The 12,406-nt window shown below is 36.4% G+C and overlaps 1 protein-coding gene across 1 annotated transcript; it reads right to left on the reverse strand.

The window, feature by feature from the left end:
- Nucleotides 1–436: 436 nt before the first annotated feature.
- On the reverse strand, nucleotides 437–5,550 carry LOC145764388 (tudor domain-containing protein 7-like). Its single transcript, XM_082576005.1, has one exon. The coding sequence runs from the start codon at nucleotides 5,548–5,550 to the stop codon at nucleotides 2,305–2,307; it is 3,246 nt and encodes a 1,081-aa protein (XP_082432131.1). The 3' UTR covers nucleotides 437–2,304.
- Between the last annotated feature and the right edge of the window lie 6,856 nt (nucleotides 5,551–12,406).

Raw genomic sequence — 12,406 nt, forward strand, 5'->3', positions numbered from 1 at the left:
CCTACATTATAAAGCTTGGCAATATACAATGGCAGATAGACGCAAACAAACATCAATGCTGACATACAAACATCAGCATTTTGAATGTAAGCAATCGGTCGGCTAGAAAGTTTGCCCTCCCGGCAATTTTCAAAACCCGGCGCCTATGCATCTAACTCTTCATTTGGAACGAAGAACACGTATCAATTAAGAACCTGTTATAAATTGAAACCAAACCACACAATCAAGGTTATTATATGCCAATGGGTGCAACTAACTATTACTGTCTGCTGAGTGTCTGCCGGTCTGCCCCCACCTTCAATGGAGAAGATTGCACAAAAGCTTTGGTTCACAAAGTTCTTCCCATAAAATAGTTATCAAAGAAATACCTCAGTATATTAAACTACTACTGTTTTCCTATACCGTACCTTGAAAGAGAAAAGAACATCATAAACTAATAAAAAAGCATGAAAATGAAACTGTACAACAGCATAGATATCCCTGCAGCATACATATCAAAAATATTCCCAAAAACAGCTAATGCACGTAGTATGTTACACAAAGGCAAATGATACAATATTACCAGCAAATTCCATTCGTAGTTATGGAGCAAAAATCTTTTACATCTGTGAACAACAGTTTTGCTGAGATTTTAATCACAAAGGTAGGTTATACAACACAAAAAAATAGTTTTAATTGTATCATAGAAATACAACACACAGAAAAAGCAACACAAAAATTGAGGCAAGCAAGGCAAGTTGAAGCAATGAAACAATTGAAGAACAGTAAGCATTCTTATTGAAAAGTAAACTCAAAATTGGCTTAAAGAAAACACAAACAAAAAACAGCAATTTGATAGAAAAAGTACGTAGATTACATCACTGGCAATACCTCAAGCTCAAGACAATCATAATAAACATTAGAACACAAAATTATTGCATTGTCGTGTCCTTAACCGTGTTTTTTCTTTGTTGCTAGAGCTAGATTGAAGTTTTAAACAAATAAAATTGCAGAAGACTCACTTAATTAAGCAGATATTGTTTGGGAGGGACTACAGTAAAAGCAACAACAGATAACTATGATTGCAAATCCCACCAAAGCTTTGTGGGTATAGATTTGTCCACAAAAATATCAGTCATCTCCATCAAAGGTTAGAAACATGAGGGACATCTGGTTATAAAAATTCTGTTAAATGTACATAAACATAAAATTTGAAAGTGGTAAAACAAACACAATAGGCCAAACTTCACCACAATACTCAAATTAACCCTCATGGAAACGAAAGGGGAAAGTGTGGTGTGAATAAGAAAGTTTCTATTCGTAATCTAATCACCCGTCAAGTGATATATATATATAATACACAGGCGGAATGGCCCGTTTCGGTGAGTCCGATCCCTATTCGGTGATTTTTTCAATTATTTTTTTTAAATTATCGGGTACCGTAGCCTAATTATCATTGCCGTTTTAGGGTTGGGGGTTAGAGGTTAGGAACTCACCAAATCGGACTCACCGAATAGTAGCAGACCCATACACAGGTACGCATCTAATGAATCACGTTTAGCAGATAATTTCGCAAGGTTTTATGCATTCAACTGGAATATTAGATTTGTGCAATGTGCAATTCCTCATGTTTTAACATATCATTGGAAATCGTTTGGAATTTTAACAGACTGTGGGCAAAAAATGGTGCAATTATTCTATGACTTATATATATATAATATAGAAGTAAATGAACTTGTTTGTCTGTTCTTATAAATGATTATGATTCCTCACATAAACGCAGGCACACATACGAAAATGAAACTAAAAGTATTTGCAATCAAGTTTAGTGTCATAATTTAGGTCCAAATCAAAGTTATATATGAAACATATGTCACATAGTTTCATTTTGTTTACATTACAAAAGAGAAAATGAAATGATCAGAAAAATGAATGCAAGTCGGAGAACTGCAAGATAAGCAGAGAGAGACAATGTCTTAAATGGTTGGGTTACATGATAAAGAAGGTCAAAGAATGAGATAATTGAAACTTGGAAGAAAAGAAAGAGAAGAAGACCGAAAAGAAGATGGACAGACTGTGTGGTAAAAAAGATATAAAAATAGTGGGAGTGAAGGAAGATACTGTTAACAGAGTGATGTGAAGGATTGTCATCTGCACTGGCGACCTAACTTGAAGTGGAAATAAAGCCAGAAGAATACAAAGGCAAGATTATTGCAATAATTGAACATAATATGTCAATAATGGCAGTAAAATCAAGATAACCCTAATGATAATAAACGATGTGAGCAAATTGTTCTTGAAAAGAAAGAAAATTAGAGACGCTATTCATTCTACATACTTTGCACAACCCCACTGATCAACAAGCAGATCATTTATCCAAACATCACTTTTCGAAATTGTGTCACACAAGCAAATGTCCCAAACATCATGTCCTTGAAGAATTGTGCTTTCAACTACTTTTAGCACATGAGCAAAATAACAATTTCCTTTAATAAGTTTTGACAATTTTTCAGATATCTCAAATGCCCAGACCTTCTTGTCGTTTCCAAGTGGTTCAATTCCACTTAACCTGGCAGTAATCATGAAGGGTTCAATAGACTGAAATTTTTCATGCAATACAGTTAAGTTTCTTGCTTTTGTAAGTCTGCATTCACCGTAGTCGATAAGATAAACATTAACTTCTTCACTGACTTGAGTGATTAGCCTGACACGATAACAACATTTTGCATCAGTATCACATAAAGTATAAAAATGTCCTTCTTGAAGATTTTCAACCATTTCCTTAGACTCAAACTGTTTATAATGATGAATAGTAAGCACAGTCGTTAAAATGTTTCGAGCAGGTAAGTTTTTCAAAGCAATCATCTGAATATAATCAGGTGATTCTGCTTCTTCCACTCTCACAAGAAGAGGGTTTTTGTCAAAATTAACTTTTGAGTGACCAATTTGCATCTTTGTTTTTTTATCTATCAAATTGTTCACAAGTTCTGTGATAGAAGGCTTAGAATCAACTAATGAAGCATCTGATTCTGAAGACTGATAAATCAAAGAATTGTGTGTCACATCACCAACAAAACATGCATTGGCTTTGTTTGGTGAAGACAAATTATCAACAACTTGCATTAACTTTGTAGTGTTCTCAAATTTCTGATTTTTTTTGTACAATTTATGTGTCTCTGTATGATTAGAATCAACCTCAATGGTTTTCACAGACGGTAAAGCAGAGTCAACCAAGGGCTGGGGTTGATTTTCACTTTCCACAGACTTCACTTCAATTTCTTTACCTATATTTGGAAGTATTTCAATCCTTTGTTCTTTGTTGTCAGATAGAATATCAGGCAAAAGATTGTCATCCAAAATGAGTTCATAACAAGCTTGATTGATGTTTCTATCAATTGGACCAGTGTTATCGAACAATTCAACCATATAAGTAAACGTTGTATCTGCATGAGCAAAACGATCAACAACATGCGCTGTGCATGCTTTGAAAACAACAGTTTCATTGAGCAATTGTAAGATTTTCGAATGAGTCGCACATGCCTCATGTTCTAAACCCCATAAACTAACTTTGAATGCTTGCATTGGAAGTAGTGAAAAACTTTCTTGAAGCGGAAGCAATGTACTGATGGAAACTGTATCAGTGTCTCCACTGTCAATCAAATATACAAGAGCCTGATCGAAACTCACAGAAATCAATTTTCCTCTGACACAGGTTTCTTCAGATAAAACAGCGTAAATACAATCAACAGGCAAAACAGGTGGCAACTTAAAACTCTCTTTTGTGTTTGAATAGTATTCAAACATCTTGTCTTCAAGCTGCACAAGTAAATCAGAGTAACCTTCTCCAATAACACAAACATCCAGTTCTGTACAACAAGAGGCATTGAGAATGTACAATTCACAATATTCTTCGCTTGGAAGTGTGGCATACTTTGTAGGCTGAAAAGCAAATGGATCACAACAAACTTTGGACATTTCCATACAAGCAGTTTCTTCTTTTATTAACTTTACATTGATGTTTGATCGACCTCCACCAATTTTTCTGTAGAAGAGAACAAAATGCTCATGCAACAAGCTAGAAGAGTTGACAGACTTCATTGTAGATACAGTGATAGGTGTGAGGACCAGTTCCATAGAGGAGTATAGATTGCAGAACATCTTGTTGGATTGTGGCTGCCATTCTCCTGTACCTGGCCTATGCATGGAACAACAAATACAAAATTCAGGATATTTTGTAATGGAAAGAGGCATTAACTGAACTTGATCTAAAGTTGTCCAATACGTTGTTGTACTATCTGTCAGATCAATGTGAAATAGTTCAACTTGACTGTTGTTTATAGACAATACTTTGGCACGGAAATAATCCTTTGTTACAACATAACTGCCACATTGTATGTTTTGGTTGTGAAAACCCTTGGCGTTTGGCTGTGAAAACAATTCCTTTATGAGTTGAAGCATCTCTTTTTTCAGCTTCTTTTCGGATGAGAGGTGTACAAATATTTTGCTGCAACTTTCAAACTTGACAATAGAGACAACATAATCTTCTCCTGGGATCAAAGGGCTATGACTTTTAACTGAAAGAGATGAACTGCATGAATAGTTTATGTCATTATTATTTGAATTACAATTAGTCTCTACTTTATTTTCTGGAGGAAAAAGCAAGAACTGAGTGTTTCCATTGACATTGAGTTTTTCAACTTTAGCATAACCAGATAAAGTTCCAGAAACAATGTCATTTAAAAGAGTTGTTGGAAAATTTGCATTGTATGTGTCTTTATATAGTGAACAAATATTAGTAGAAGGCAATCCAAAAGCATTCACAGAAAGCAATTTTTTCAAATTGGCTTTGATATCAGATTTGTTCAAGTTTGTGTCTGACAAGGCTTTGACACCAATGCTACTCTCTTCTGATAGACCGTCACTGCTGTTCTCTTTATCATAAGAAATTAACGGGTTTTGGTAAACAGACATGCCAGAATGATTTAAATGACCAACTATTTTTTGCTGACTTGAAAATGGTACAATGTCTTTTGCAAGCATACTTTGGCCATGAGTGTTATGAAAATTGTGAAAGCTTTCACTAAGAACACCACTTTTGGCAAAGGACATTGGTTTAGACTTTAAATCAGATTGACAGCGTTTGATAAGCACTTCTTTCTTGCTATTGCCATAAGGTAAAGATTTAAATTTTGATGGTATATATTGATTATTAAAATCAAGCGTTGAAGAACGAGGTTTACAGTAAGATTTGTTTCGGATATAGCTTGAAGCAGCTTTTTTTGAAACTTTTTTTGGTTTTTGCTTTGCAATCATAGCTTGAATGTGCTGCGTTGAGCTATCTGCAATTGCAAAATATGTTAGCTCATTTTGAAAGTTACGACTTACTCTCACCACATCATCAATTGAAACCATAAACTCATGCAAAGTAGAAAACCCAAGCTTGTCATGCGGGATGTAACTTCCACATAATTCTTTATATTCTCCTTGAAGACGTGTTGCTTTCACTCCAGTTTTGGAAGAAAGAAGAACAGAACGAAGCAACTGCTTTACAGACTCAAGCCGATCTCCCATTGGTCTTTCACAAAAATCACACTATAGCCAAGCCTATGTTTTACATAAGCCAATTTTTCTATTCTTGCAAAAAATGATAATTTTATTAATTAATAGAGCATTTTAGCATATTTTTAACTTAAGAAACTGGAGAGGGACAGAATAAGCAACTACCAACATTTTTTCGAAAAAAAAAAAAAGTGAAACTTTAGAACTATGTACCGTACCCTACTCTAATTCAAACAAGCACCAAGAAATTTTGCTTTCCTTTTTAAAGATGACACTCTGCAACATTACTGAAAAAATTAGCAGCATGTTCTAACTCTTTCATTAAAATGTATCAGCGACAGCGACTAGGGGAACGCGAAACCGGCACGCGCACGGCACTTTCTATTCATAATTCTGATTTGTTTTGTGTTTTCTAAAATAGATTTGCCGCCAGTAACAGTGTTTCCATTTTTTAACACTGCCGGTCGGAAAATACCCAAAACTTTGACAATTGACATCTGACAAGTTTGAAAGTGTCAAACTCACGACAATGCGCGATAAAACCATGCAAGGATATCTAAAAAAAAGGTGTAGCTTCGCAGTGAGTAGCAATATATAATTCGAATTAGCAATAATATTCGAAAAAACAACATAGAACAAGTTGCCTCAATAAAGTTCCTGGGAATAATTGTAAACGAGCATTTGTCATGGAAATCTCATATGGAAATCTTGCTTCAAAAAATAAGATCAACACTTTGCGTGACAAAAAAAATTAAGCCTTTCCTAAACAAACAAGCACTTCTCTCCATTTACCATTCTCTAGTTGAGAGTCAGATATTATATTGTATCTCAACATGGTGTCATGAAAACAAAACTACATTGCAAAAGCTACAACGTACATGCAATAACTTTCTTCGTACTGTATTTAACATTGACCGCAGAGAAAGCGTAAAAGGTGTAATGGAACTCAACAATTTAAAATCAATTAACCACATGAAAACTACAGAGATTGCAACTTTCATGTTTAAATATTCAAAAAGGCTACTTCCCACAACATTCAATGATATAATTATGTGTAAACAATCAAGTAGCCTAACAACAAGAAGTAATTCTCCTTATATTCCGATGTATTGTAGAATTAACACTTGCAAACAATCAATACGGTACATGGGGCCAACAGTTTGGAACAAGCTTCCCCCTACTATAAGAAATGAATGCAAAACTGTAAAAGGCTTTAAATTAAAAATGAACAAGCTAAATCTTTCTTAAAATGATCCTATCTAAGTATTACATGCACCAAACATACTAATATTATTTTTTTTTTTGCCCAGAAATGATAGGCCAATGTGTGTAGATTCATTAGTAAAATAGTAAGGTTGTAAGTACTCCTACTGGCCTTCTGGTTCTTGTGTTTTTTGTCCACAGAAGTTCTACAGAGTCTTCAGAAGTTTCTCCATCCTCTTCGACCAATCGCCATCTTTCGGTGAAGCGGTGGCCATGTGCTCCAACCAGTTGTTTTTTATATCAATATCTTGGACTGGATCGTCATGCTATTGTCTGATTATTTATCTATTTTTCTAACATGCCAAATTGGATTTCTTTATCACTTTTGTTATGGTTTAACGTGTAAAACATATACACGGTAACCCAAATTTATCATATTACTGTGACATGCCAATACTACTTCCCAGCTAGCGATGCCTGTCGTTTTTGCATTAATTCAACGTTTGCTAACGTTGGATCAGTGTGGAAGTGACGAGTTTAGCTGACTGGGGTTTAAAATTATCGCTTTATCAACGCAACTTTTATCAAAGCACGCTTGATATCTTCAAGACATAACTTCCCTGGGTATAATTGAATTTCCGAAAGATGATGATGTTGTTTTGCTAGTTTGTTTTATTTGTTTTCGTCATTGTTTTCAGTGTCGTCAAGTTATAGCCTATCTATTTTGTGAGTCGTGCAAGGCCTATGGTGCGTTGCGCTTGAAATGGCTTTGCCCGTGGTAGAATTTCTTTGTGGGGTTTTCTTTGCCTGCCTTGCTCTTCTTGCTATGAGCTAAACGCATCAAGACGTGTTCCCCTTAAGACCATCAGCACTCTTGATAACGCACCATGGCCGATCTTCATAGCAACTGTCCATACAAATCTTAAATATATCAGCTAAAGCTATGTGGGCTAATAAAGCTATAGCCTAAATTTATTTGTTTTTTTTTGTTTATTAACATTTTCTTTTTTTTATTTTCTTATATCTTAAATTTTTCTGAAGGTGTTGCGACCGTGCCAAATTTTTTTTTCAACTCAATAACTTACTTCGGTCACAAGCACGTTTTTAACGTTCGCGTTTTGTCGCTTCTACCTTTTTCTCGACCTTTGCTATGTTGACGTGTATTGTTTTGATATGATGGTCAGAAATAAAAACAACTGAACTGAACTGAACCCGCTTATATATAGCTGTAATCATGACAGCGACATCCCGATTTTCGACCACAATAGTGGTGGGGAGTAGACAGCATAGTTAGCCCTTCAGTTGGACGCCAATGGACGAGCAGATTTCCAGTTTCGCATCCCGTAGTGTCAAGATATTCCTGTGCATAACATATAGCTTATTTCAAAATAAATCGTGGCATGGATACTTAACCTACAACTTAATACTTATGTGGGTGCAAATGTAGAATGACTTTAATCTATGTTGAGTCTGTCCTTAGCATCTCATTAACGGCCGTGTACAACTGCAATTATATTTCGTGCAAGTAATTTTATGATTTTGTTAAAGCTGATCTGTTTTTTCTAAAAAAAAGTTAAGGCATGGCTACCTGCAGATAGGCCTACTGCCTGATTTGCCATATTTATCACATTTTTATTTTGTCGCACAAATCTAACAAATCGGCTTTCGAGAAACAAACAAATTTGTCTGTTTTTTTTTTGTTTTTTTTTGCTGTAACTTTTGCTGCATAAGTTTATAACTATCCAAAAAGATGTCAAAAATTCTTCATACGTAACATTCTACTTGTATTCTATCTGCTGGCGATACTTGTCCTCTTTTTAGGCGATGAAAATGTGGTAGACCTACCTTAGGCCTACCCCACCTCCAAAGTTTATTTGTGGCTAGCCTAGCTATGTTTAGTGATGGCTCTTAAAAATAGGACAAGAAAGCATTAGGATATGGGCGCAAACTCTTTCTGTGTAGAAAAAATTTTATTGATCATTTCAGCAAAGGGTCAACAACTCCTAAGTTTTTCAGAAAAAATAGTTTTTCAAAAAAAATAGCCTGAATATGCAAACAAAAGTCATGGACCTGAAAAAAGTTGAGGAAGAGACAGAGTTTTAACAAAGCAATAGGCTTATTTATAAGATAAACGGACAATGCAAAACCTAATGTTTGAAAAATCGAAGGTGGACTTGGGGTGCGAGAGGCTTGCCCCCCTCCCGGGAAAATTTTAACAAAAATAATTTTGTTTTTGTAACTTGTTAGGCAGTTTTGGCGCTACAATACTTTTTTATCAAGATGCATGTATTGTAGCTTATAGGCTATGTAACCATCCATAGGTCGCTTTGTATGTAGGCTAACTAAATTTATAAAACTAAAATTGGATTTAGGTAGCCTAGAAGGTTTGGTTTGAATTTAAGTTAGCCGACCATTTCAAAAAACCTTCATTTACGACCACAGAAGGATTTTAATAATTTGTTTCTTGTGAATTTGTATCCTATAGTATAGGCCTAGTGTAGCCTTTCAGTAGTTTAGAACTTTGTAAATCTGTCTGAGGTGTCCTCACTTTCGCTTCACCTATAGGCTAGTATTTTCATGACATAGCCTAGGCTACTTTAGGTTTCAGGCCGTCTCTATTAACACTCAATAAAATTTATCAATTAAATTGTTAATTAACTATAGGCCATTTGAGTGAACAGTGTTTACTTAAGCCAACTTCGGGACCGGACAATTTTGGGCTTAATAAGCGAGTTGCCTGTTAACCTTTGGCTGAATCAGCGGGGACCACTATTAGGCCAATACATTATTTTGTTAGTTTTTGTGAGATACAAGAAAACCTTTTACTCCTTTTATCCACTTCTGAAAATATATGCATGCCCATTGACCAAGGTTGTTGGATAGATGAATAAAATGTGTGTAGCCTAAGCGAGCAAAGTGAGCCAGAAAATGTTGCTAAAATTGAAAAAAAATACATAGCCTATTAAATGTTACCGTAGGCCTACATGTAAAATTTCACACACTGCATGAACTAAATATGCGTGGGCAGCTAGACGAGTGTGAGCTTCCAGCATGGGGTGTTGAAAGCAGTAGGCTAAATACGGCCTTGCATGATTTAAGGTAGGTAGGTTATTGATTATCGAGCTTCTGCAGCAGTTTTTTTTTTAGACCGTCAAAAACAATAAACAGATTAAATGAGTTGGCCCCTAAACAGCCGTGCCTTCTTCCCCCAGCCGGGGGCAGGGAGCGGTTGACACGGCCCTGTACTACACGTTTGTCCGCCCGATAGCTGAGTGGACGCTCCCGACTCAAGATCACGCCGCTCTGGTTCGGCTTTCGGGGTGTGCGCTTGAGCAACGCATTTTAGGACTGCTCTCCATTCAGCGGTAACTAGTGGATGGAATAATTCCCCGGCAACAACACTTAAAACAATCAAAAAACTTCACTCTGTCTATCTCGGTAACAGGCCCTGCGTCAAAAGCCTTTACAAGTACCGGTATGCGAAACAACCAGGAATAACCTATCAAGGCTTTGTCAGTCCGAGGATAAAGATTTAAAACCAACCAACCAACACATGTGGCGGCATTTTCAGACACTGCTTGAAGCGCCAAAGACACCTCATATGAGATGTGCACTATGCAGTTGTGTAGGCTACATTGTACACTGCACACGACTCTCTCCAGTGTTGTACGCGTCAATGAAATAAATTGACGGCGTCAGCGCGAATTGCCTAAAAACTTAACGGCGTAAAGAACTGCGTCAGCTCTCAAAGAAATTGACGGCGTCAGCGTTAATTTCTAGCGTTATTTTAGACGGGTCTCACAAAACGGAAGTATTTCAACCAAGTTTGGGCTAACAATAGCTATGAATAAAGAGTAGGTATTATGTTTTGAGGCTGTATTGTAATTAGCTGCTTAGCCTATTAGTTATTTCCTTGTAGAAGCACAAGCATTTCAAAACGTTGTCTGACAATCTGCTGCGTTTGGAACGCATAATGTCCTTTCCAAGTGAAAACATGTGTTCCACAGCAGCGCTGGATGGTATTGGTGTATTGCATTTCAAAAACAAGCCTTGAAAACGTTCACTCGAAAATGTATCACTGTTCCAAGCGTGCTGTGATGGTTTAGCATATATAAATCTTTTAACGAGGTCCACTGCAACAAAATCGCTCTTTTCAGGGGCATAGAGCTCTTGAAATAAAGTATCTTCAACCTCCGCGATGACATTCATTGATTTTTTGCTTTCTCTCTCTAATCCCTCGTTCTCGATAGGCTACTGCTCACGATATGAGTGATCACCATTTGGCAATCTTCTTCCGCTTGTATTCCAGGTAGCCATTCCAACCAGCGCGAAAGACGGTAATTCGGTTTAGTCGCGCTGGCCAAAATACATTGTGAAACTTTCATTGTGAAACGAGATAACAAAAAATGACGCATACCACTTCCGTCAATTAAAAAAAAATGACGGCGCTAGCCTCAGCGTCAACAAAAAGTTGACGCGTCAAATTGCTGCGTCAACGTACAACACTGACTCTCTCTCTACCAGCAGTGGCGTAGCCAAGGAAGGGGTTTTGGGGGTTACAACCCCCCCTTTGGAACGCGTGTGACGTCACGATATTGAGAATGATGCTTTCAGTCTAAAAAAATTGCTTAATTTTAAACAAAATTGCATTAAAAGAGCAAGTTTTGCCAATACCAAATATCTTAGCCAGGAATTAGCAACAAGAAAACATAGAAACTTAGCTTTATTTCCGAAAAATGCCGAAGAAAACATGATCTTATCCTTTTGCTATGCCACCAGACACCACAATTTTACAGGAATATTCGTAACTACATTTTTGTTGAAAATGCTCTCAGAATGCACCAAATTCAAAGTAATCTGGGGGAGGCCCCCAGACCTCCCGCTGTTGGGTCGTCAAAACCCCCTCCTTTCAAAATTCCTGGCTACGCTACTGCATGCAAGTAAAATATTCAAGGTAAAGTAAAAGCCGTGAAATCAAATCAATAATAGCAGTGTCTCAAGTGGATTCATAAATTGACATTTGCTTTTATTCTAATGAGAATGCAAATGATAGAAACAATAAAAATAAGATAACGATTTGGGGTTCATGCTGCAAGACACAAATGAACAAGCTTAGCACCTTACAAAATAAGGCTGTCAGAATAGTAGCAGGTGGCAGGTGGTCTGATCATGTCACACCTTACTATAAGAAACTTAACATACTCAAGCTTAAAGATTTGTACGAACACAAAACTGCTAAATTCATGTTTAAATTTGATACGAATGTATTGCCTCTGCCTTTCGCACACTACTTTGAAAAAACCAAATTCATGTATAATGCACGTCTTACTAGACACTCTTCCAATGATTGTTATTTTGTCCCACGTTACGCCTCATCCCGACTCCAGCGCAGCATTAAATATGCCGGAGTGAAAGTCTGGAACTCCTTACCAACGAGCTTGCGTAAATTGTCATTTTATTCTTTTAAAAAACAACACAAATATTCACTCATCGCCAAATATTAGCACGATTAATTTTGTATTACCTTTATGCTACCGATAGACTACTAAATATATTTCTCTGTGACCATCTTCTAACACCTTGTCTCAATTTTCGTTATTGAATTATTCTTATCGCAATTTTAGAACTTTTATTAGAAGCTGGGGTATCTGCTTGACTCGAAGAC

Source organism: Aplidium turbinatum, chromosome 2 (assembly GCF_918807975.1).
Source record: "Aplidium turbinatum chromosome 2, kaAplTurb1.1, whole genome shotgun sequence".
In the NCBI taxonomy this organism is placed as follows: Eukaryota; Metazoa; Chordata; class Ascidiacea; order Aplousobranchia; family Polyclinidae; genus Aplidium; species Aplidium turbinatum.